General features: G+C 49.2%; 1 protein-coding gene across 2 annotated transcripts in view; it reads right to left on the bottom strand.

Moving 5' to 3' along the window:
- LOC138582601 (septin-7-like) overlaps positions 1-27,263 on the bottom strand; it is a 403,409-nt gene that overhangs the window by 24,629 nt on the left and 351,517 nt on the right. For both annotated transcript variants that reach the window (XM_069654032.1, XM_069654023.1), the window contains one exon: positions 200-345. In XM_069654032.1, coding sequence (XP_069510133.1) covers positions 200-345 — 146 coding nt within the window. The remainder of the gene's footprint in view (positions 1-199; positions 346-27,263) is intronic.

Genomic DNA, 27,263 nt, shown 5'->3' with positions numbered 1-27,263 from the left:
ACAAAAGAGGCTTAGTCCAGTTAATTATGTAGATCACAACTGTTTTGTGTTCATATTTGGGAAAGCACACTATAAATAATCAATTAGTGAGTTGGAAAATGGGTGGTATTTCTAGCTATCCCATCTGTCTGCTTCCCCCATCCACCCCTCTCCCATAACATATTTGTTTTCAAATAACCAGTCTCCAAAGAGTACTTACTTAGATGCATCTAGTTTCTGCTGCTCCAGGAGACGCTGTTGGGCCTCCCAGGATGCTTTATCTTCCTCAAACTGCTTTCTTTTTTCCTCCAATTCTTTGTATTGAGCCTCTAAATTCTTCTTCATTTGTTCATGACGACGCTCCAGCTGAAAAGAGAGTAGGTTTAAGCTATGCAGGATGTTTGAGGAACTCAATGGCGTGGGGAGAGAATAGTCAACATGGTTAAGAGAAATCACAAGATGTTGGTTCCATAGCATTTTTCTTCACTTGTTAAGTAAGGGCAATTGGACCTTTCCACGTTAGCTGTCACAAACAACGCTTATATTCCCGTTTAAACCCCCACACCTCCACACAAAAAAGAAAAAATATAGATCTTTCTGGGAATTTCAGTATTCAGTCACCCAAAATGTATACTTGCAGAAAATTATTTCACTCTATGGCAAACTAGAAAAAACATGCTTTCTCAAGGTCAATTCATCTTAGAAAAGTATCAGATTTACTTTTTGCCTGAACATAACCTCATAATACAATGTTAAAGTCATTATTATATAGTTAAGGCAGGGTTGTCCAACTGGAGGCAGGGAGGGCCGGAAACAGGTCAGATTTTCAGGATACCACTCATTAATATTCATGAGATAAATTTGCATACAATGATTTTAAATGTATGAACATTTTATCTCATGAATATTCATGAGGGATATCCTGAAAACCCAGCAGGATTCCGGCCCTTAACGCCTGGAGCTGGACAACCGTGAGGTAAGGTGAAAGCCATCATTCATAGGAAAAGCAAATATTCTATGGTTACAAAATTTTGAGCCATATGACGGATCAGCATGAAGTTTGAGATTCCTATATTAGGGACCAGGCCCCCAGCCCCACCCCCAGGACTGGTCATTTTTGTGCACATTCAAGTTACATTTCAAAAGATAAAAAAGGGACAAACAAAGGGTGTGTTTTTCCCTTTTCCATTCATTTTCCCAAAGGCAAAATGTCCTTTTGCTCATGCACACAGCCTAAACCGTTGGATGGATTTGCTCCAAATAATGATAATGATGTGTTATTTATATAGCGCCTTAAAACAAAGCGCTTTACAGAGCACATATTTATATTCAATATCACCCAACCGAAATTGGTACTCATTTATCGACCTCGGAAGGATGAAAGGCTGAGTTGGCCTTGCCGGGATTCAAACTTGCGACCTGTTGATCACGCTCAGATGGCAGCAGCGAGCACTAACCCGCTGAGCTATCTTACTGTCGGTAAACAAGTCGGGCATGAAGTGTTCGAAGGAAATGTTTTGGAGCAAACCCGTTTGTGTGCGTTTTTTTTTTATTTGGCGCAGTGCAGGATTCCCCTGTAGCCAAAATGTTAGTCACATCTCCCATGATGCATTACTATTGCCAAGCTTTTTCAGTTATGAAAGTCGACCATTACGAGATTCGAGAATCAAGTTCCGAATCTACATTGAGAAGTGTTTTAAAATGATACAAATGTTGTTAATTAGGGAGTTTTGAGGGCAGGGAGCATGCGGGTGGGGGAGGAAGGATTATTGGTGATGGTTTGGGGCTTGTCGATAGTGTTTTTTTCAGAGCATTTTGCCAAGATCGAAAAGCGGTGCAAATGGGGTGGGGGGCGGGGTGTACAGGGTGTATACTCAAAAACTATATTGAGATGTGGTAATCAGTGTGGCTGATAGTTAGGGGAAGAGGATTATTTCGAGTTAATGTAGGTTAATTGTCAGGAAAAAACTGTTAGATAAAATTTCCTTTTTGGATGCAATTCTCCCCACTCTTGGATTTTTACCAGTTTTCCTGAGTGAGTGGGAACCTTTTTCCACACTCACCCAGTCTTTTACTTTACCTTTGGGAACCTTTTTCAATCCTTTTGGATGTACGTTTCGGGAGTTATGCTTTCTTCCAACATTTGAGGCATCTGCAATGTATTATTGCAGCACACTACACTTTCTGTGCAGTGTTGCTGGGAGCTCCTTAAGCTGCCTTTTTTATTGTCCTTCTGATAACTGTTACTAAGGGCAGGGGAATGCTTTTTATCCTACCCGACTTATTTTGTGGAATCGGCACACGCCACCTTATGTGGAGTGCTAAGGGCACACATTGCATCCCTTTTCCCACTTCTCCTGTAACTTTCTAGTTACAGTGACAAGTTAATCTAGTGGCTGGTGGCAGTGGATGTTTTCTACCGTTGTTGCAGTCTGCTGTCACAGCTGCGTTAAGGGACACATGGGTCACCAGTGTCCTAAAACTCTTAATGACTTGTCCTTTTCTTGGGCCTTCTTCTGCCTAGTTGGGTGGAGGAAGTCCTACTAGGTCTTGTCTTCGGCGGGCTTCCTTGCAGAAGCCCGCCAAGGCTCTTTGCGTGCCTGAAAGGACAGGAAGTGGGGGAGGGGATTGAAACTCTCCTGGCCTTTGCACTACAGTGTGTCTGCCCGGATCCATCTCTATCTAGGAGGCTGGCTGTACTTTTGGACAAGCCAGCCCGGAGATTTGCATGAAGGCTTGGATGGGGATTGTGAATCCCGATGGTTTTCCTGCGTAAAAGGTAAGGGCACTGGAGCAGTAGGCAGCGTCGACCCATGGAACAAAGAATCCAAGGAAAAAGAAGGATGTCTGCAGCCACCTCCAGTGACTCCTAAGTGACAGCTGCTGCTCCAACCTCTTGTTAGGGAGATTGATAATTTTATGCTTCCTCCCCTCTCCTAGTGAGACCCCCAGTACTTTTTGCTTGACTTCTGGACCTTTTTCTTTATATGCTGAATGAGTCGAGCCTTTTTCCACTCATTCATTCTTATGTGCTCTGTCTTTTGGAATTCGGTTCTATGTGTTTTCCATTACTATGGAGTCTATTTTCCTCCATATCTCTAAAGGCATCTGTATTTTAATTTTGCAGCACACCGCTCCCTATGGGCAGTGTGGCTGGGAACCCTTTGGGATTCTCTATTTATCCTTACTACTGTTCTTAAGGATAGAGGGATACTTTGTATCCCTCCTAAAACGTTATACTCAGAGATTGGCACACAACACCTTATGTTGAGTGCCAAGTAGATACCTAGTAACCCCTTATCTCTGCTACTGTGACATTTTAGTCACACAGACAACCCTTTAGTTATGGCTGGTGGCAGTGGACGTGTTCTAATTAGTGTGCTATTTTTTTTACCGCAGACTGTACGCACGGTCTCGGTTATGCACAATAGGGTCACCCATGTTCTAACATGGTGGCTCCTTTCTTTTTTTAGCCATTTCTAACGTGGTTGTTCTTTGTTAGCCCTTCTACCATTCTGGGAGGGGGAGGTCTGTGTGTGTGTGTGTGTTTTGACTTTGTCAGGAACCCTTGGGTGACCCCGCCTAGGCTCCAGTGTGTTTGGGCAGGCAGGAAGTGGGAGAGGAGTTATTCCCTACCCTGCCCTTTGTCTGCGTAAGTGTCTGAATGGGTCCAGCTCCCACTGGGCGTCTGGCTGTCCCGACTGGACAGCCACACGCCCCTTTCTGTAAACGGCTGGGAGAGATTGCAGAGGAGTTTGCTGAAACTGAATAAAAGGAGGTTCCAGAGGAGAAAGGCAAGTTGACCACTGGAACTTGAAGTAACCGAAAATGACCAGAAACGTCTGCAGACCCTTTGCAACACTGAAGCGACCACTGCTGTCCTGACCCTGATTTCTATACAACAGAGGAACTCCGAAGAGGACGACTCCTTCCCTTTGGCTGGTGGGAACGATCTCCCGAGGTGCTGTGCCTTTCCAGAGCTGCAGACCGCGAATACCAGGAGACATCCGACCCATTTGTAGTGCAATGTTTTACCAAGGCCGAATCTGTCCAAGTCTTTACTGAGCTTCAGATGAACCTCCAGAGACACAGACTTGTCCATGTACCCTCACCAGAATGCAGGACTCCTGGACTCGAAGATTGACCTGGCGAATCACGTCTTTTGCTGGTGCTGCAGAAAAGGTGCCAAAACTGCAGACTGAGCAGAGAAGCCAAAGACATCTGTGCCAGAGGTTCTCTCTCGAGACTGTTGATCAGAGTGCTGACTTTAGTCACCAGAACAAAGAATCCGGAGATTCGGTCCATCGCTGCTGCACAGAGGACAATCCAGCCACAAACATTTGTTCTAACCTAAGATACTGTGGGGTGAAAAAGTATTGCTCGTCTTTAACCAAGAAGTCGCTCCAGAGTGTTGGAGTGGACAAAGAGGTGTCCAGGTTGTCCACTCTTACCACAGACCCAAGCTGTTGGCTTGTGTATCTTTTTGAGTCCTTTAACAGTGTCTCCAACGTTGTGTTAATTCTTCTAGCATCCTTACATAGAGACTGAAAGTATCCAGAGGAACTTCTGCTCTTCTGCTGCTTCACAAGCCTTTGAGTCTCTCTGAACTGACTTTCATAGAGTTAGGGATCAGACTTTTAAAATTTTAGTCTGTGCAGAAACCACCTCTAGAACGTTAAGCTGTGCTACTGTTCGACTAACCAAGCCTTTTCCTGCCTAAAAAATGGTTTTGCTAACTAAATACAATTACTGTATATCTTTGTGTGCGAGGGCACGGTCATACCGATAATACGGTAGAAATGTCACTGGTAACAATTGTACAGTGAGCAACTAACCAATTAAGCAGTGGCGTTTGAAAAGTATTTATAAGTAATCCTATGTGCGTTGGTTAAGTGAAGTCTTGCTTCAAGTGGACTTAAGGAAAACTCCGCCAACAATCCTCTTCTGATGGACAGGGAAGATCCAGACTGGACAACTTCCTCCTCTGGACTGGTGGGCCTAAACAGTCTCGAGACGAGCTGCATTTTCTTTCTTTTTAAAAAAAAAAAGTTTGTTTTATTCTGCAATACAACATGTAATCATTCCCAACACCCCCCTCCCCTTCATGGTGCAGAAGTCCAATTGCTATATTCACATCCGTATGTTCAAAGCAGGTCCAAAATCCTTATTTTGTGTGGGCACTATTGTACCATATAGTCGCATTGCAAGTATGATAGTACATGTGCCCAGTCTTTCCCAAAGGCCTCTTGCTGCCCCTGCAGTTTGTACGTCACCAATTCTAGGGCAACAAAGTTCCACACTTTCTGGAGCCATTCGTATATCGTGGGTGCTGAATTCTGTTTCCACTGTTAAGCTATTGCCAGCCACCCGGCTATCAGCAGGGTCATAAAGCCCCTTTTTTGTGTCCGTGTGGGTTCCCCTGGTCCTGGTTCTCACATGACGCACATCCATACTTTGTCCTTGGGCTGGGTCAGTCCCCGTATCACCCCATTTGCTTCCGCACTTCATCCCAAAAATGTTGTAGTATCGGGCATTCCCACCAGATGTGCCCCCAATCCCCCCTCGTGTCACATTCCCTCCCAACATTTCTCCGGGGAGGAAGGGAACATTGCGTGGAGTCTTTCGAGCGTGAAATGCCATTGGATAAGTACTTTTTTCCACATTTCCCTCAGCTGTATGGATCTTGTTAACTTCGGGATGATGCCCCATGTGTATTCCCAATGTTTTCTTGTTATACTTTCCCCTAATGTCCTTTCCCACCGCTTCAGATAATTCCATTGAATAACGTCCTCATGGTTATTCAAATATCTATATATGTTCAAGACTAGTTTCCTTGATCCTGTTGATCCTGTATCAGTTATATAGGTCTCGAAAGGTGGCAACTGTCTAGTGGCAGCCTCCCTAATGGTTGTAGTTATTGTTGTAAATAGCGTCACGAGAACGCTGCGTACCTGTTCGTCCGGTTGGGTTCCTTGGTGATGAGGCCAGGCTGTCAGATGATCCAGATAGACGTGACTGATGGCGCGAGGAACCAGCCCAACACCAGCCCAAATGGAACCGGATTGGAGGTGAGCCGGCTCCCAACGCCACGGGTTGGCTCACCCCTGATTGAGTGGCGTCAGGACAGTGCAAGCACTGGCAGGGGGAGCCTCTGAGTAGATGGTCCGGGGTCCTTAGTGGGATTCCAACGGAAGGCAGGTCCGGGGACTGGAAGCAGAACGGTCCCTCCAGGGACGAAGACAAGGAAGCAAGAAGAGCAGGCTGGTAAGGAGAGGAGCACGGAACAAGTGGGGGTAGACTCAGAGCGAATAGAAAACAGGAAGGACTGAGCTGGGACCAGAACCAAGGAGGGTGAGCGGAACCTCTGGAGCAGGAAGGAAGGAGGGAGACGGTGAAGGTGGAAGGCAGGGGTCCCCCAGGCAGAACAAGGGAAGGTGGAAGGCAGGGGTCCCCCAGGCAGAACAAGGGAAGGTGGAAGGCAACAGGCAACGGGAATACAACGCAAGGCAGCAAAGACACGATCCGAACAAACCGCGTTGAGACGCGGTATGGAAAAGGATCAGGGCTCCTTAAATAGGCCCGCCAGCACCTGGGAGGCTTGCAACGCAAGCCGTGCCGTCTCCCAGGCATCGGACACCCCACAACGAGGTTTGAGCCGCATACCCTCCAGAATCGAGCATCCTGCGCACTGCGCGAAGAGCAGAGAGCGGCCGCCCGCGCATGCGCAAAGTAGTGCGCGTAGGAGACCCGGAAGCGCCCGGGACCCAGGACGCCCCCGGACCCCGAAGCCGAAAACGAGGATACAGCCTCCAGGACGGGGAGCGCCGTAGCGGGTAAGGAGACCCCAGGACGGGCGGCGTGACAGTTATTAACCAATGCTTCAGTTGGTTTTATTTATACCTTTCACGTACCGTTAACCCTAGGACCGGCTTACATTCCTCAAATGACCCAATGGTATTTCCCCGATACATCAATTGTCCTGCATCCCACCTCCTCCCTTTTGTTATGCTTGTGGTTCCATCCCTGGTTGAAACTCTGGGTTCCCAAACATTGGATAGAAGGGGTAGGGGTTCATCGTTAATGCTCCTCTCTTGACCGCCATATCCCATATCTCAATCCACACCCTCTACCAAAGACCTTTTTTAGATCCTTGAATAAGAGTAACAGCATACATATGGAGACATTTATTTTGATGTTTGGATGTCTACGCTGCTGCTTCAGCCACAGTAGCCCCGAGAGCGGGGATCCCGCTACCGCCCTATCCTGCCTTGCCCATATTCTCTGTGGCATATCTGATAACCATTCCTTCACTACCTTTAACTGGGCTGCCTCATAAAATCTGCGAAAACGTGGAAACCTCAGGCCTGCACTGTTTCTTGGTACCGTCAGGGTAGACATCGACACCCTAGGTGCCTTACCTTTCAATATGTATGCTGTTACTATCTTATTCAAGGATCTAAAAAAGGCCTTTGGTACTCTAATGGGCATCGCCTGAAAATGGTATAACAGTTTCGGGAGTATCATCCTTTGACTGCCACCATTTGCCCCAACCACGTCGTTGCTGAGGGATTCCATTTTGTAATCTCTTGTTTAATGCTCCAATAGTTGTGGCTTGTTTGCCCCCATACATTTGGGTGAGTGAAGTCGTCAAAGTGATGCCCAAGTATTGTATCCCTCCTACCGCCTTTTCTAATTGCATTTTGTGTGCCAGGGTGTCCAGTTCCATAGTTAGGTTCAGTATTTCCGACTTTTGTCTTAATTATTAATCCCGTTATCACCCCAAACTCAACCAATTCTTTTATAAGTGCTGGTAGTGAGTATTACAGGGTTGTTCGTGCCACCAACCTATCATCTGCAAATGCCATTGTTTTATCTTCCTGCCATTGCTATGCCCTTCACTTGAGCTGCCGCTCTGATTCGTACCAACAACGGCTACAAATAGATCGCATACAACAAGGGTGAGAGCGGACACCCTTGCTTTGTGCCCATTTCCCAATATCACTGGTTTAGAAAGTGTCCCATTTACTGCGACCCGCATTGTCGGGGACCGATAGTTCGCCTTCACCATGTGAATAAAGCTCGTCCTGAACCCCATGTGTCCCAGTGTTCTAAATAGTTGAGCCCACTCCACCTTATCAAAAGACTTCCGCGTCCAATGACACAAGTATTGATATGATATATGGTATTTATAACGTGCCTATACAAAGTGTTTCAAGGCGCGACGAGGCAAGGGAGGGGAACAAGGGGAAGAGAGACAACGATTCTATTAGGCCAGGTGTCATTCAGGTTGTGCAAGTGCATGGGAAGGGGCAGGGACAGAGCAGTACATGAGAATAGATAACAATAGTAAAGTAACGGCCAGCATGTGGCAAGTGCATGTGTAAGTGCAGCCATTAGGTGTCAAGGGCTGGTAGGGGGACTGTAGGGGTACAGAAACAGTCCCCAAGTGCGGGGGTTGCCAGGTCGGCAGTGCAGATGTGTGCCGCTGGCCCGCGATCAGAGGGTGTCCAGGTAGCCAGTGCAATTCCGGTTAGCCAAGAGGTCAGCAGAGGAGAGGAGGAGAAAAATTAGAAGCAAAGATAAATGTTTTGAGGTGCTTCTAGAACCGGAGATGGTTCTCCTCAAGTTTAAGGGAGGCAGGGAGGCTGTTCCAGAGGGAGGCACCAGCCGAAGAAAGAAAGATCGACCACCAACTCGTTACTTGGAGAAGCGACTGACCCTGAGGGAGTTGGAGGTGGATGAGCGAAGAGCTCGAGAAGGAAGATATTTAGGAAGAGAGAGTTGAATGTATTGAGGCCCCAAGCCCCAGAAGGCATTGTGGACGATGCAGAGGGTTTTGAACTTAATCCTCACAGCCACTGGAAGCCAGTGCAGAGATTTTAGTCCTGGAGAGATACAATCCCTGGGCTTGAGGCCAAGGACAAGTCTCGCAGTCCTGTTCTGGATAAGTTGCAGAGGGCGTAGAGTAGAAGCAGGCAGATTTAGAAAGAGGCTGTTGCAATAGTCCAGCCTAGAGAGGACCAGGGCTCTGGAGACAGTGAGATTCTGGGGAAAGGAGAGGAAAGGAAGAATACCTCCGAGGAGGTGCAGCTGATAGTTTGACTTCTTAGAGACGTCAGAGATGCGAGGAGAGAAGGAGACTGGAGTCGAAGATGACCGAGGTTTTTTGCCTTGCAGGAGCAGGAAGAGGGCCAAGAGAGGCCAGCCAGAGTGCTACAGGAAAGGAGGGAGCGGGTGTGCCGATGAGGAGAAGGAACAAGTTACTTACCTGTAACTGTTGTTCTCCAGCATGGGTCTGGCATGGATTCACATGCTCATGAATATTCCCCGTCGTCAGGCTGGGAATCCTCGGTAAAGAAAAAACCAGTATCAGTTTCGTTTCTGATCTGTCTTTCGTAGTAATAACCAATCACTGGTCTCTGCGTCATACTGATCACAGCCACAGCCAATGACTGCCCTCTACCTAAGCACCGCCTCTGGCAGCCATCTTCAGATTTGGAAGCACGTGAAGTGGCAGTATGACCAAGTGAAGAGCCGCAGAGGGGTAGGCGGGAGGGTTCGCATGTGAATCCATGCCAGACCCATGCTGGAGAACAACAGTTACAGGTAAGTAACTTGTTCCTTCTCCAGCATGGGGTCTGGCATGGATTCACATGCTCATGAATAAAGAATACATAGCAGTACACACATGCACAACCACGGGAGGTGGCAAAGGCTCAACATTAAGCAGTACATCAAACTCAACATTAAGCATCTTACCTCCTCACCAGGCTCACCTCAGGCGAACAGGTTGCGCAGCACTGCTTGGCCGACCCTGGACTCCTCCCTGGAATCCCGATCGACGCAGTAGAATTTCGTGAAGGTGTGCGTCGACCTCCACGTAGCAGCCCTGCATATGTCCAGCAGGGGCACACCAGAAAGGAACGCCGTGGTAGCTGCGATCGCTCTGGTGGAATGGGCTCTCGGACGGCTAGGCAGCGGTCGGTTTGCCAACCGATGACAGTACATGATACAGCCGGAGAGCCATCTGGAAATGGAAGTCTTCGAGAGAGCCTTCCCCTGATTGACAGGTCCAAAGTTCACAAAGAGTTGTGACGTCTTCCGAAAACACTTCGTGCGGTCCACGTAGAACTTCAGCGCTCTAGCCACATCCAGCGAGTGCAAAGTCCTCTCAGCCGGCGACGAAGGCGACGGGAAGAACACAGGCAACACCAAGGGTTCGTTGAGATGGAAGTCCGACGGTACCTTGGGCATGAAGGAGGGGTGCGTCCTGAGCACCACCCTCGTGTCGTGAAAAGTCAAGTACGGGGCCTTGCAGGAAAGGGCCTGGATCTCTCCCACCCGTCGTGCGGAGGTGATGGCCACAAGAAACGCTGTTTTCCACGACAGAAACTTCAACGGGGCCGAGTGCAGAGGCTCGAACGGAGGTCCCATGAGCTTGGTCAGCACCACGTTGAGCTCCCACGCCGGGGCCGGAGCCTTCACCGGCGGGAACGATCTGAACAGTCCCTTCATGAACTCTTTCACCAGACGATGAGACCACAAGGACGTCCGGCCCGTGGTTCTGGTGTATCGGGAGATCGCAGCAAGATGAATCTTGATGGACGCGTGTGCCAGTCCAGCTTTGGCCAGCGTCAGCAGGTACGGCAGTACCTGGGGAGCCGTAATCCGTAGAGGGTTAATCTTCTGTGCGTGGCACCAGACAGAGAACCTCTTCCATTTGTGTCCGTAGCATTTAAGAGTAGAGGACGCCCTGGCCTTTGCAAGAACCGCTCTGCAGTCGGCCGGTATGTCGTATCCTCCAAACTCTAGCGCTGCAGGAGCCAGGCCTGCAAGTTCAGCGATTTCGGGTCGTGGTGGAGGATGGCGCCTCCTTCCCTGGAGAGTAGATCCGCGTCCACCGGCAGCTTGATTGGCGGGGACGCTGACAAGTCCAGAAGGTCCGGGAACCATATCTGCCTCGGCCACGCAGGTGCGACGAGGATCATCCTGCACCGTGACCTCTTGAGCTGGTTGACGAGCCGGATTAGCAGTGGCAAAGGAGGGAACGCGTAGAGGAACAGGCCCTCCCAGGGGAACGAGAAAGCATCGCCCATGCTCCTCGCCTGGGGAAACCTGCTGGCGAACCTCCGGCACTTGGAGTTCGTCGCCGTCGCGAACAGGTCGATCTGGGGTGTGCCCCACCGTCGGAAGAGGCGATCCACTAGATCCTGCCGTAGTTCCCACTCGTGGCACGAGCGCAGCTCCCTGCTGAGTGAGTCGGCGATGGTGTTTTTTATCCCTGCCAGATGAAACGGCACCAGAAACATCCTTTGGGCGACGGCCCAATGCCACAGGTCCTGCGCCTCCTTGGACAGCGCTGGGGACCTGGTTCCGCCCTGTTTCCTGATGTAAAACATGGTGGTGGTGTTGTCGGTGAAGATCCTCACCACCTTGCCCTTGAGGGACGGAAGGAAGGACCTGAGGGCCCAGAACACTGCACGGAGCTCCAGGACGTTGATATGGAGGGACTTCTCCGTCGGGAGCCAAAGGCCTCTCGCGTGCAGATTTTCGGTGTGCGCTCCCCACCCTTCCAGGGAGGCATCCGTGGTCACGGTCTCCTGGTGGTCTGGGGTCTGGAAGTCCATGCCCGCCGTCAGATGCGCGCGGTTGCCCCACCACCGGACCGCTCGGCGGAAACTCTCGTCAAGTGTGATCCTCTCCTCGAAGCCGCCCGTCGTTTGGATCCAGCGCGCGTCCAGGAACTCCTGCAACGGGCGCATCCGGAGCCTGCACATGGGAATGAGGTAGATGCAAGAAGACATCATTCCGAGGAGGGACTTGATGGACCTCACCTTGGCCGCGTCGGAAACCAACATCCGCTGTACCTTGCCCAGGATGGACCTGGTCCTTTCCTCCGACGGGGAGGCCAGAAGGGACACTGTCGAGCTTCGCTCCCAGAAACAGTGCGTTTTGCGCGGGTACCAGGTGGGACTTGGCGTAGTTCACGGAGAATCCCAGGTCCGTGAGAAGTTGGACGGTCCTTGCCGTGTGCTCCACGGCAAGCTCCCTCGTCTTGGCTCGGATGAGCCAGTCGTCCAGGTAGGGGTAGACGTGGATCCCCTCGCGGCGCAGCTGCGCCGCCACCGGTGCAAGGCACTTGGTGAATACCCTGGGTGCCGACCGTAGTCCGAAGGGGAGGGCTTTGAACTGGTAGTGACGCCCTTGGACCACAAACCTGAGGAATTTTCGGTGCCCCTTTAGGATGGGAATATGGAAGTAGGCATCCTCCAAATCCAACGACGACAGGAAGTCTCCTTCCTCCAGCTGCCCCAGGACGTGCTGGAGGGTGACCATCCGGAACTTCTGCGCCTTGATGAACTTGTTCAGACGTCGCAGGTCTAGGATGGGGCGCCATCCTCCCGTCTTCTTCTTCACGAGAAAGTATCTCGAGTAAACTCCGGAGCCCCGAAGCCTCTTTGGGACGAGTTCGATGGCGCCCTTCCTGAGCATCGCCTTTACCTCCAGGAGAAGCTGAGGGACGTGAAGCTCTTTCCTGGCCACGGGGGGGACGTGCGGGCACCTTCTTTGAAACTCGAGCGCGTGGCCCCGGGCTAAGGCGTCCAGCACCCAACGGTCGGTGGAGATGGACTCCCACACGCTGACGAAGCTCGCCAGCCGGCCTCCCACCGGGGTGCTTCGGTGGGGGCCCGACCCCACGGCCGGTTCAATCCTGTTTCGACGAGGCTTTGCCGCCTTGACCTCCTTGGCGACGACGGCGGGGTCCGCCAGACTTGCCTCGTCCTCTGTAGGCCTCCTGAGACGACGAGCGGGCCGCTTGACGGTAGGTGGAGAAACCGCCGCCGGAACCTTTGGAGGCGCCCTTGCCTCCGCTGCTCCGAAAGGGCGTCCGTCGTTGCTGCAGAACCCCAAGGGCCCGGGCCGTCTCAGTGTCCGCTTTAATGGCCTGAAGGGAATCGTCCACTGTTTTCCCAAACAGGTTGTTCCCATCAAACGGCATGTCCAGGACTCTGGTCTGTACGTCTTGACGGAAGTCCGTAGCCTTGAGCCATCCACGCCGCCTAAGGCACACGCCGTTGCCCAACTGGCGAAACCCAGTGTCGGCGATGTCCGTCGCAATAGTGATGGCGTGGTCCGACGCCACCTCACCTTCCTGTAGGATCTCCAGGGCATCCGCCCTCTTGTCGTCCGGTAGGAAGTCCAGCAGGGGAGCCAGTTTGTACCATAGCTCCCTGTCGTAGCGGGCCACGATAGCCAAGGCGTTGGCCGCTTTAATCGTCGTCGCTGCAGACGAGATGACCCTGCGTCCCATAGCGTCCAATTTCTCTCCCTCGCCGTCCGGTGGGGAAGTCGATGTGGAGGCCGCACCCCCCCCGCTTTCTTCCTGGCCGCCGCGGAGACGACGGAGTCCGGGGTAGGCTGCGCCCGGAGGCACAGGGGGGCCGCGTCCGGGACCCGGTACTTCTTCTCGTACCGGTCTCTTCTAGCTGGCGTCGTGGAAGGGTTCTTGAGGAGGGCGAGGCCCTCATCCCAAATGTCGTCCAGTAGAGGCACCGCGAGGACCGTCTTCCTCTTGGCCTCGCGCCGTTGATAAAGGAATCCTTCCTTTTTCTTCTCCTCAGGGCAGAGTTGGAAAAGCTCGGATGCCCTGGCGATCATGGAGTGGAACGATCCGATCTCGTCGGGCGGAGAAGCCCTGGTGGGAGGTGACGACGGTAGATCCTCGTCGTATACCTCGTCGTCCTTACCCGTCGCTGCCGTGTCAGTCCCCGTATCATCCCCTCGGGTGGACGGGGAGGAGGGCTGGACGGGGCGCGACGGCTGAAAAGGAGGTGGAGGGTGAATCCTTCTTTTCTTGGGCGGGGGAACACCAGAAGGTCCCGGTTCAGGATCCCCCGACGGGAGAGGTTCCTCCGTCGGCAACGGTAGTCTCGTCCTTATCTCTGAGCATAAGGACTGTATAGCCAACAAAATGGCCGCCGAGTTGTCTTGCGGCGCTGGCAGAGGGGAATCCGACGGGCGATCAGGGGCCCCGTCGGCACCCTCGATGATGTCGTCGTCACCTGCGTCGGGATCCATCCCGACGGGCCGGTCTTCTTCCACGCCAAGGCCGTGGCTTAAGACCTCGATCAGCTCTTCCTCCGAGGTTGAGGCCGAATCTACGACGACGCCCTGCCCCCCCTTTTTCTTCCCGGCCGGGGATTTCACGGGGGTCCTATCGATGGGCACGAAAGAGGACTCCCTCCGAGGTGGCAGGGAGACTCTGAGCCCCGAGGTCGCCACCACTGGTGTAGCCTCCACAGGCTGAGCCAGGGCCGCCGCGACAGTATCGATAGAGGGCTTGGCCGGATGGATTAAGGCCTTCACCACCTTAGGTGCGCTCACCGCCTTATCCTTGAGGGGGGGGGGGACACTGCCTCGCTCCCCCTCCGATGGGGCCTTCGAGCTCGACCGGGGCCTCTCCAGGAGCTTCGCCGGGTGCTCGCCTTTCCTCTTACCCGACCCAGAGCGTTGGCTCGTGGCTGATGGTGCCGGGGAGGGTGCGCCCTGCCTGGCGCCCGTAGAGCCCGACCGTTCGGCGCTCCCAGTGCCAGCGGACTCGCGGTGCTTGGCCTTGTGTTGGACCCCCGTCGGCGGGGCGTCCTCAAAGGTCTTAGAAGACCGCTCGGATTTCTTCCTCTTCTTCTCGCCTGACGGGCTCTTCCCTTCCAGCCAGTTGGCGAGACGTTGATGGCGGTCCTTCATGGTCCGCTCCGACATATTGCCGCAAAACGCACAGTCCTTCTCCACGTGCGTCTTGTCCTCATGTAAGCAGTAGAGACAAAAGGAGTGTTCGTCCTCCTTAAAGACGTTCTGCAGCTGGCATCCAGGGCAGATCCTGAACAGCTTTCCGGGCGTCGAGCTTCCCTTCTCCTGGGCCATGTCCGGGCCTGAGAAGCTTCTGGAGTCCTCCAAAAGCGTAGCTCGACGAAATCTTCACCCTTGAGGGGCGCAGACGAATCCGACACGGGTCCCCGTTGATCGGATGGAGAGTCGGTGGAGCTTGAGGCTCTTTTGACCGAAAAAACGAAGTTTTTGAGAAAAAACGTGAAAAAATAGCACTAATGCTCGAGAGCAATAGCACGAGGATCCCAACACATGAACGTGCGGTAAAAATCTGAAGATGGCTGCCAGAGGCGGTGCTTAGGTAGAGGGCAGTCATTGGCTGTGGTCAGTATGACGCAGAGACCAGTGATTGGTTATTACTACGAAAGACAGATCAGAAACGAAACTGATACTGGTTTTTTCTTTACCGAGGATTCCCAGCCTGACGGGGAATATTCATGAGCATGTGAATCCATGCCAGACCCCATGCTGGAGAACTCAGTCTTACTGGCATTAAGGCAGAGGTCATTGGCGGCACACCACTCTTGGATTGCCGGCATTCGATGAATTTCTGTTTTTTCTATAAGATGGCACACTTCACCTGTTGTCAAATGCTTGCCTTGTCGGTATATATCCCGACTGATCCTGGTTGATTAAGGTCAGCTGCAACTGTGTTTGTTATTCTATCAGCCAGTATCTTTGTATATAACTTGGCATCTAAATTGATCAACGCAATTGGGCGGTAGGACCCTGGGAGTAGCGGGCCCTTGCCCTGCTTCGCAAACACTACCAGTTTTGTCAGGATTCCATGGCACATTTCCACATTATCAAAGAAACATTACACTAGAAGACTTTCATTTAGAAGATTTCATCATCACATATAGTGATGTTTGAGTGATGTTTGGGTGTTGGTTCTGAATTTAATATCTTATTATTTACATAAGTTTCCATGATGTTAAACCATTGAGGAAGTAACTAATTTCCCAAGCAAAGATCGAGGGTCCAATTCACAACAGTGATTGGAGGAAAAGTGCTGTGAGGTAGTTTGGAACTTTCACCAAGATTCTAAACTGCCTTTCATTCCAGTTCCCTTAGAGGAAGGTTGCAGTTGATTGAACTCAGAAGAAATCTGGCTTTATAATTATAGTAACTTTTGTGAAGAAAAGACTATAGAGAATATAAAATATCTTTCAAGAAGAAGTCATCTGATGTAAAAGAAAAGTCAAATACAGAAGAAGCAAGCTAAGTAGTTGTGAAGAAATACTCAACTGTATTTTGATCTAAGAATATTAATTATCTACAGTTTTCAAGTCAAAAGTATTTTTGAAAAGTTTTAAAGATAGTTCATTTCTACAAGTATAAACGAACTTTCATGTGCTTATCTCGTTCGTATATTTTTAGTGAGAAAAGTGAAAACGTTCGTTTCATTTGTTTAGCGGCTGCTAACTGAATTTAATTTGAGTTTTTACATATTTAGTATTTTCTAATATATATATATATATATATAAATTGCGCGAGTTTATTTAGTCCTTGTTTATCTTTAATTTCGTTCGCGTTCAACATTACTAACTTCCGTTTATTTTTTTGACTAAAACTTGCATGCACGTGCCGTGCAAGCACATGTTATTATTTATATAAACATTAGAGATTAGGACGTATGGTTGCGTCCTATAGTTAGTTATTTACTTCCTGATTAGGCGTGTACGTGTCGTTGCCTGGACGTTCACGTATTGTGCATCTGCGTATCGTAGTGCCGGCGGTTTTCGGTCGCTTCAGGGTTTTCGTTTCATCTTAGAGCGCGGTTCCTTGTGTGGCGCGCGATCTTCAAATCAGCGCAGAACTTCATTGAATGGACTTCCTCATCTACAGAAAAAAGACGTATGTTGTTTGCTTTTTGGTATGCGCGGTTCCATGTGCGTCGCATATTCTTCATTGTAGCGCGGATCTTCGTTGCGTGATAGTAACGTTTTTTGCCATTCAGCATTGTATCAACTATTCTACAGTTAAATAGACTAACAGTTGAATCATCTTCTCAAGAGGATGTAAGAAGAAACTTTTCTAATGAATATTGGCAGCAATTCAATTTGAACAAAGTACAATATAGACTCAATTTTTTATTTATTTATCTCTTTTGAAATTGAACTAAAATTCAGTCAAGTTAAAATATATCTACATATTTTTGAGCAAAGAGTCAAGAGTTCAAGAAGTTATTATTCTAAGAAGTAATTATTGCTAAAGAAGATGTCAAGCTAATAATTTACGCCTATCAGCAATCAAGCATAGGCTTCAGATCTTCACAGACATTGACGATCATCTATCCTGTAATCCAGTTCCAGAGGGTTAATCAGTATTCGAGTAGTCGTGTCTTCAACATTGAAAACCAGTGAAGATCTGCTTTGTTTTGTTCTCCATTCCCCTTTCCCCTTGGGTATGCCAGTTTGGTAATTTTATTATTTATTGAGATTGCTGAGCAGGCATATTTGGGGGGTCTGGTGGGCCAGCATCACTCCTTCAAGAAGATTCAAGACTGGACTCTGACAGTTTTGCCTTCTTCATCGTCCGGGTTATTGCCCCTCTCGCTTTAAAGATGTTAAATAATGTCGTCATTCTGGGTATCAAGATGTCCTCGTATATCAATCCGGACCCAGAGCTTTATTTTTCAGTATGTTTTTGACTGCCTTTTTCACTTCCTCCTCCCGTATGTCCCCCTCCAGATATATTCCTCCGTGATCCAGGGAAGGCTTAACTTGTCAAAATACTTCTATCCATTGGTGCGTCATCGGACGAATATAATGTCTGATAGTATTCCCTCAGTATCTCCCTCATGTCCTTATCTCTTGTATTCTCCCGCCCTTGCCCGTCTTGTAATTTCATAATAGTTCTCCTGGTTCCTGTTTCTTTCAGTAGACTAGCTAGAAGCTGGTCTGCCTTATTGGCGTGTATACAATATCGGTGATTTACATATTATAAGGATCTTTCTGCCTGTTTACTCGGTACCATTCCCAATTGTCCCAGCACATTCGGTGTGCCAGTCTGATTCTCTGTCGGATTCTGTATCATTTCCCCTTGTATCACCTTCAATTCCCCCCCCCCCAATTCCTCCTCCCACCCAAGTCTTTGTTTGTCCCTCTCTGCTTTTAGGGCTATCCAGTTCCCCCTCGTCTCTGCCTTAAATGCATCCCAAACCGTTTCTGGTGACATGTCTCCGGTGTCATCATTAAAATATTGTATCTTGTCCCCTATTGTATTGGCTAGTACTGGATCCTGTAGCAGTTCCCTGGGAAATCTCAATTTCCATAGTCCCCCACGTGTGGCCCCAGTGTGAAAGTTGCCCATACTGGGACGTGGTACTACAGGGAGATAAATCCCGCTAACTCCTGTGTCTAGCCCACTAGTCCCTTTGATACCCAGATGTAATCGATCCTCGACTGGGAGGTGTGTACATGCAAATAATGTTTCCCCCCGAATGCTATCCTCTTACTCCTCTGCCAGCATCCCCATTTTCCTTTTAAGTGTTTTAGAGGTGTCTTGTGTGCCTGTGTAATCCTATCTATCTTGGGGTCCCAAGCCAAGTTGAACTCTCCCACTAGTATCATTTCCCCTGTCGCAAATCGTTCGTCTTGAAAGGGCGCCCATCAGGAAGCCATCCTGTCCGTATTAGGTGCGTATATCGGAGCCAACGTTCGCTTCCGGTCTTCAAGCGTAAGATTCAAAAGATTTACCGCCCCTCATTATCCGCCGGGGATCCATCCAACCGTGCCCTTATCTTATTTATCGCTATCAGCACTCCTGCCTTTTTCTCCCCTGCATTGGCTCGATATATCAGAGTATACCCTCATTTTCAATTGACTATTGTCTGCCCTCCTTATGCGTCTCTCTTGATACATCAACATATCAGCCTTCATCCCCAGCACATGTTGTTCCACCTTTTCCCTCTTTACGGGGGCATTCAGACCCCTTACATTATGAGTATTTTCAAGGTTTTCATTCTTTTGGATTGATAGGTCTTGCTTGACCACCATCTGACTCCTGTGTCTGCACCACTGATTCTCCCCCTCCCTGATACTCTCCGTGCCCCCTATCCCCCTACCCAAACTGTTAACACAAACGCCCAACTCCCCCCGCCCTTCCCTCATGCCCACCATCTGAGGGACCAGGTTCCTATGTCCACTCGGACGACATATCCGCCGTGCCAGGCCCTCAATCATACCCAGAGTAATAGTCATGGGGATTCCTAAACCCCATTTGAGATTCTAATTCCTCCCCACCGTCTCCCCTCCCCAAGCCGCCATCAATTTCTAATGTCTGTACCCTTTCTTGCCACCACGTGGTCCTTCTCGATCACCATCTTCTTCCTCTGGCAGATTAAGAATCCGTTCGCCTTCCTCGCACGTCGGGCACCTATGTTGGCGTCCTTCCCATGTAAACAATAATCCGAATGGAAACGTCCATTTGAATCTGAACTTGTTCTTGATTAAAATAAATCTCACCACCAGGCCCATTCCTCTTATTTTTTGAAGTGTTGTCATGCCCTAGATCCGGGCACAACTGAATTTCTTACCCATTCATCCGTAATTGTCCTGCTGTTCTTGCCCTTCTTAAAATCTGTTCATTCTGAGTATATGATGTTACCGCCACTAAGACATCCCGTGGGCGTGATCCAGGTCCAACTGCTCTTAGGGCCCACCCGGTGGCATCTATCGAGCTGCACCACCGCCTCTGGGTCCGCTGCCAGTACTTTTGCGAATAGTTGCTGGACCGTGCTCCTCAAGTCCATCTTCCACTGATTCGGGAAGATTTTTTATTCAGACATTTGATCTCCTTGAGCAGTTTTATAAAATCCTCACATTGGAGTTCTAGATTGTTTGCAAGACGGTTCAAACGTTCTACTGCTTCATCCATTTTCTGCGTGTCCTCTTCAATATGCTGGACCACCTTTTCCAAGGTATCCGTCCTTTCCTCCAATTTCACCATTTCCAGTCTTATTTCCTGGACCGTCTGCTTCATATCCTCCTTTAGTGTTTCAAATTGTGTCTGGAAGGAGGCCAGGAATTGTTCTTGGAATTCCTTAAACCATCCTTGCATGTCCCCTTTACAGAACGCCATGCCCCCCCCCTTCTCGATCCTCCTGTGTCTGTGGTGGTGTATTAGGGGATGGGGGGGCTTCCTCACGCCTACTCCGGCATCCCCCGTTCGAGCTCCACAGTGGTTTCAGATTTTTTGCTGGCTTGACCTGGGGGTTAGGAAGGGGGTGGGGGGAGGGGTTTTCTGAGTCGGACCCACCACTCGTTGCGGATTTGGACATATGGGCTTACCTGTGAATCACTTCTCCCTCCCCCACTCTCCAGTTCCTGCCTGCTGCATTCAATATGGGTACTTGACAGGATTCCTCAGTTTCTCCCCTCGTCCTTTCTTTTGTGGCTCCCCCCCCCCCATGTTGCTCTCTTCCGAGCAGACGTTACACTACACTGGTCCTCCTCCCCTCTCTGGTGCAGATACTGTAGCTTTTGCAGAGTTCCAATCGTTCTGTGATATTTTGGAGGGGGCTCTTCCCGTACTGCACCTTCCCCCTACCTTTTTAGAATGCTCTTTTCCTGGGCGTCACCACTTCCCGTTGGGGCCTGTGTCACATATCGTATTGCGCCACATTCCTGGTCCGAGACTGTTCGGCTCAGTTACCTCCTCCGCCCGCCTACTTATTTGCCAGTCCTGTACCTCGCACTCCCTCCTTTGTCTTCGTTGCGGGTGCGTCCCGCTTCTTCCTCGATCGCACTAGCAGCCTCCCAGCACAGTGCTCACCGGAGCACCCTGCTTCCTTCGTTCCTGCACGAGCAGCCTCCTTCTCAGCCTAAAGCCGCTCTGGAGGTCCGCAGGGACCTGCTGGGTCCGATGCAGTCCGGACTCGCCTGGCTCTTTGAGGCCTCCTGCTTCCTGCTATCACGTCCCCGTGTTGCTCAGCAAGCTGGATCGAGTTGCGGTGCTTCAATTGTTCCCGCCACTCATGTGGGTCATTGTTCGCTCACTCTGACACCAAGTCCCCTGGAGTTCCCCCATGTGTACCACACAATTAGCTTCTTTGCAGTCTGCTTATGTCACGGCCCGGCAGGGAGGGACGCTAACACACGTCTTCCTCCACCAGCTGCCATCTTGGAATCGAGACTAGCTGCATTTTGAGCCATCCCTCCTCCTGGGCTACAATTTCCCAATACCCTGGGACCTGGAACAATTTACTGTGCATCGTCCCCTGAATCGAAGTGTCGACTGGAACTTCCAAGTGCATCCTGCTGTGCATACAGTGGCTCTTCCCACTCTGAGATGTCTATCCTGCCAATATGGGGCGCAAGCAACTTAAAGAAGCCTGCCATGTGCCAACCGTCGCTGAACCAAAGCCTGTGTCGAGTCCCAACAAGCCAGCAACGTGATGATAGCCTGCTGGGTGTCCCATCGCAAGAAGCCAACCATCTGATCAAGCTAAAATGTCTTTCTTCATCCTCCAGGCCAGGAATCCGAACTGGAGCTGCTGTCAACTCAACTGGGGACCCACTGGTGACAGTCTTTTGTCTGAAAAGGTACTGTGCCGCTCCTAGGTGCTTACCTGGGTGCTTGCTGGGTTGAATCAGACGCCTGATCTTTTAGAGGCATGTTGGGAAAGGGGGGGCGACACAACCCAACTGTGTTCTCCCGAGGCGCAAGGACACTGGTTCTTTTGGTTACAATCCTTCATGGGGTCTACCTGGCTTCCCGGAACCATCTTTTAACTAAACATTTTAGTTATTTGCAACGCTGCTGAAGATTCCTGCTAATTTGACTGTATGCCTTCCTTTATTCTGCTGCTCATGGGTCGTGATGCCAGTGTCCCAAATGACAGACTCATCTCCAGATAGGGCTGGACTTTTATAAAGTATAGGCTGCCTAATAGCTACTGAACAGTATCTTTGTTGCATTACCTGAACGTTAAATAATTGATTTGCTACTGTGACTACTTATCTGTATTCATCTAAAGTTTACTATTGCCTTGAGAAATGCTTAAATGTCTTACAGTGTAAATATGAATACGTTTACTAACCTGTGATTCTAATATTGTGTTAGTGGCCTTAGAATGTATAATAAATAACCATATCTTTGTAAAACTACAGTGGATAAGAGTATTCTTGACTATAGGTGTGCTCAGAGTTATTTGTACTTGCATACAACACTTCTCCCTCCTAGACTAAGCCTGGCTGCTCGACCCTTTTGGGTAGTTGAGCCCAAACCGAAGAATTGGAGCCCTGTGCACCATAGGTGGACTTTAGTAAAACTCCCCAACAAAAATAAAGAAAAAGGAGTTTAAAAAAACCTAAAAAACACACTGAATGTCCCACATGCTCCACCCAGGCATCCTCAATTGCCTCAAAAGTTGTTGCATTTAGTGCTATTGGCATATAACGCCACCTACAGAAGACCTTCATTGCTGTGGAGGGTCCAATGAAGGGCGGCAAATGCAACACGCCCATCACTGGCACCAGATGAAGTCAATGGGAGAGGTCTACAGCATAACGCAGCTGGTGGTGGTCCTACTCTGCGTCCTGTGGCGTTGTAGGTACGTGGGTGGGATGTAGGGCACTACAACCAAGGAGTATTGGCTACTGCCGGAAACTGCTTCTGAAACGTTCATCCAATTGCTGTCAGCGTTAACCAACAGGTGGTTCACGAATGACATAGTGCCCAAACTTTGTGCAGGAACTGTGGAGAAATCTCCCCTTTGCACCTTGCCACAAAAAGCACATTGTCCTTTCTTGACATCTGACAGGAGAGTGTCTTTAGGCACCTTGAAGTACAACCAGAAGGTGTGACGCACCTTGGACTGTACTTCTTGGGCGGAACTGGCTGCTCTTCCCATTCAACGTCTTCCAGGTCTTCATGGACAGTGACAAGGTTGATCTCTTCATTGCTGGGAGGTGCCACAGGATGTGTTGCCATCACGAGAAAATAATCCAAAAGAAAAATCAAAAGAAATTAAACTAAAAAGGATCAAATTATATATTTAAAGGGAATGAAAAAAACAAAAATGAACATTAAAAAAGAAGGACAGAAAAGGTACGACAAGGGGAACAATCAAAAGGTTTGGGTAGGAAATAGTGCCAATTGAGCAAATTTGCTACACAAGGCGTTCACTGTGTCTACATGAATTGGTCTCCAAAGCACTGAGGAAATGTAGGGATTTCTGCAGTATATGGGATGCATCACACACTGTAATCGTATTTCTGATGCTTGTATCTGCTTAGATTCCCATGGTATGCATAGGCCGACATCTAGGGGAAGCTGCAGAGTATATCAGTTGTTTTCGAAACTCGAAAAGGGACTTCGAAAGGGCGTGCCAGTAATACTTTCCTAGTGTGACGTCCACTGTACCCATGGTCCTTCACGCATCAAGGTCCCTCAGATTGTTTTGTTTCTGATATGAGGTTGCATGAAGTGTAACTAGAGTACACGTGTATTAAAGCCGATATGTATCAGATAAAGCTCATAAAACAACCATTCAGCTTCTACTCCAAGGGGAGGAAGGGTGGGCGCATATGAATCTAAGCAGATACAAGCATCAGAAATACGATTACGGTGAGTAATTTATCCCTTTTGAGGCTTGTGGGATCTGCTTCGATCACATGCTATGCATAGATTAGCAAGCAGTGTTAGATGAAAGTGGTGGGTTGTAAGAAGGTCCAGCGGCAAATAGATGGTTTTAGAAACGCTTGTCCCACCTGTGTATCTGCTTTAGAATGAGTGTCAATGCAGTAGTGCTGAGTGAAAATGTGTACTGAGCTCCATGTAGCTGATTTGCAAATGGCGTCCAGTGGGACGTTTGCAATAAAGGCCAAAGTAGCTCCTGTACCCCTTGTGGAGTGAGCTCTTGATGTGAAAGGCAGTGTTTTGCTTGACAAAGAGCAACAGAGTTGTATGCCTCCGACTATCCATCTGGAGATGCAATTTTTGGAAATGCGGTCTCTTCTCTGCCTGGTGCTACGGAGACAAACAGTTGGTCCGTTTTTCTGAGTGGTCTGGCCTTGTTTACATAGTAAAGGACCACCCTCCTTACATCTAGTGTATGGAGTTTTATCTCAGCTGAGCTTGTTGGGTTCTGAAAGAAGGTTGGTAACTCAATGAATTAGTTTACGTGAAGTTTTGAAATAAATTTAGGTGATAACTTAGGGTGTGTTCTCAATACCTATTTGTCCTTATGGATGACAAAGAAAGGCTTGAAGTTCACTGACTCTTCTTATGGAGGTTATAGCCACTAAGAAAGCAGTCTTATAAGTGAGGTGTCCCATGAGATTTGCAAGTACTATATTGAGATCCCAGTTGTCCCGGGAGGATAGCTCAGTGGCAACGTGCTCATCTTGGAAGCAAGACGACACAGAGCAACACAGGTTCGAATTCTGGGTCTGCGCTTAGAAACCTCTGGATATTACGCGCGTTATAAATAACCTATCATATCATATATCAACCTGGCGGTGGGTTAGAAATCTGACGGAGTCTTTTTGCTCTCTCCATAAATGCTTTAATGACTGGAACCTTCAACTACGATAATTTGTGAGAGGTAGTGTATGCTGATAAACTGCCAGGTGTACCTTTATAGAATTAAAGACTAACCCCCGAGTCTAACAAGTGGAGCATGTAAAGCAGAATGTGTGATGGAGTAAATTCTATGGGGTTTATTTGTTTAGACTGGCACCAAATTACAAAACTCCTCTGGTTTACGTGCCTCCTTTAGGATATCCATACACCTTTGTGGTAAATTAAGATGTCCAAACTATGACCATGCTGCCAAGTTCATTGAGTGAGGTTGAGGGTGTAATGTTGCCCCCCCCCCCCCCCGTGCTGGGATAGCAAATTGGTTGGGCAAGGGAGTTTGATGGGATCGCACATCGCTAGATTGCGGTTCCATGTAATAATGTCGCCACAAAAATATCGCCATACAAAAATATCGCCAAAAAATGGTCATTTTTTGTGGCGACATTATTGCATGGAACAAGCGGGGGACACCCCTGCAACCCCCACATTTTTTTTTGCCCCCATCGCCACATATATGGTCACCCAAATAATATCGCCACAACATTTTCCCGGCGATATTATTTACGGCGACCATATATGTGGCGGTATTAATACCTGATACCTAGTTTGCGTAGATGTGGAAACCAGGGTCGTCTTGCCCACATGGGATCAACTAGGATGAGCGTCATTTGCTCTCTGTGAATCTTGTTCACTACCCTGTTCATTAGTGGAATTGGGGGGGGGGGGGAAGCGTAGGCAAATTTCTCTGACCAATTCATCCATAGGGCGTTCACCTTTGAGTCTGGTTGGAGAAACCTGGACGCGAAGTATGGGCAATGCTTGTTTCCACTTGTAGCGAACAAGTCTAGCTTGGGGTAACCCCACTTTGAGAAAATGTGATCTACGACGCTTGTGTCGAGTCGCCATTCGTGATCTTGTGGTAGGGTATCTCTGCTTAGTGAGTCCGCGAGGGTGTTGAGTTCCCCTGAAACATGTTGAGAAGTCGGGAAGAGTGCCTGTTTCCATATTGTCTGTGCTAGCTTGGACAGATTTGGAGAATGTGTGCCCCCCCTGCTTGTGGATGTAGAACATTGCAGTGGTGCTGTCGGTTAAGATCTGTACCACCTGATTTGTCAGCTGTGCTTCGAATGTTTGGTGCGCCTTGAATACTACTAGAAGGTCCAACAGGTTGATATGGTTCTGTGCAGTGATGTGATTCCACAGACCATGTGCTGTGAGATGAAAGTGATGTGCCCCCCAGCCGGAGAGTGCTGTGTCTGTTGTAACTACCGCTTGCACTGCGGGATCGTGGAAGGATTTTCCCTTTAACAGATTCTCCTTTGTCCACCAGCAAAGGGCCTGTACTAGCGTTGGCAAAACGACCACTAGATCGTCCCAGTGACCGCTTGCCTGGGACCACTGTTTCGCCAACCACTACTGCATCGGGCGCATGTGCAAACGTGCGTGTGGGACCAGGTAAATGCAAGATGCCATCATGCCGATCAAACGCATAGCTTTGTGTACGCTTATCTGGTGACCGGCTTGATACCGAGGTATTTGCAGTAGCATGTTTTGGATGCTTTCCTTTGATGGAAAGACTCGCCCTTCTTCTGGGTTTATGACCACTCCTAGGAACTGTTTGGTACAAGGCTTGATTTTTTCTCGTTTATTGAGAACCCCAACTGGAAAAGGTTTATTGTTTTGTGAATTTTGCCTGCAAATTTGGGGTAACTTCCCTGTGATTAGCCTGTCGTCCACGTAGGGGTACCCTGGATTGCCTCCCTGCGCAGGTGCGCTGCCACCACCGCCAGTACCCTGGTGAATACCCTTGGAGCGGATGCTATTCCAAAGGGTAGCATTTTGAATTGGTAGTGCTGGTTTGCTATCTTGAAACGCAAGAATTTTCTGTGCGCTGGGAACACTGAAATATGAAAATAGGCATCTTTTATATCTAAGGTTGCCAAGTAGCCCCCCCGCTTTAGCAGTGGGATTACTTCTTGTAGCGTAGTCATGCAGAATCTTTATAGCTTGACATAGGTGTTACAGGGCGCAGGTCTAATACTGTGCACACTGTTAGATCTTTCTTTGGCACAAGGAAGTAGGTTGAATAGATACCCTTGTTTACCTGGTTCGCCGGGACGATTTCCATGGAGTCCTTTAGCAGCAGCGTTGCGACTTCCTCTAGAAGGATGCGTTGCTCCTCTTGTGGTGGATCTTTGACGTGGGGGATGGTTGGCGGGTCGCTGCAGTAACTCCATGCAATAACTGCCTGCCATGGTTGATAGCACCCATTTGTATGAGGTGATTCCATCCTATGCATGGGAGAAATGTGTTATACACCCTCCTACTGGAGAGGCATGGGAGGGCACCTGAAGCGGGTGGTCATTGTTTAGGAGGTGTTGCTGTACCCCCTGAAAGTGGAAGACCTACGCTGGCCACTTTGGAATCCTCGAGAGGCTTGTCCTAGATTGGAACCCCAGGATGAGCACTGATTTTGGCTATATCCGGAATCCCTCTGCGAGTTTTGTCCTCTAAAGCGACGAAAATTGTTTCCACCTCTTTGGCCTGATGGTTTATTAGTTAGCTGGCCTAAAGGCTTAAGAGTGTCATACTCTTCCTTGCCAACTTTAGGGTATACTGCACCGCTTTCCCGAACTGGACATTCAGTTCCATAGGCATACTGAGGAGTGTTGCCTGCGTTTCCAACTTAAAACCTGACTGGCAAAGCCAAGCATGGCGTTTTAGGAGTGTCCCTTCTGCTATGATCTTAACCGCATTATATGCAGCATCCAAGTAATTTTTTTGGATGCAGTGTGACACTGGCTTTCCTTCTGCAACTGCGAGAGACAGTTGGACTTTAGAGGTTCTGGGGCAGAGGCCATTAAAGTTGC

Source organism: Ambystoma mexicanum, chromosome 1p, assembly GCF_040938575.1.
Source record: "Ambystoma mexicanum isolate Mex_15411 chromosome 1p, UKY_AmexF1_1, whole genome shotgun sequence".
NCBI classification, from domain to species: Eukaryota; Metazoa; Chordata; class Amphibia; order Caudata; family Ambystomatidae; genus Ambystoma; species Ambystoma mexicanum.
Note: the sequence above shows the minus strand (reverse complement) of the source record. Positions and strands in the feature narration are given on the sequence as shown.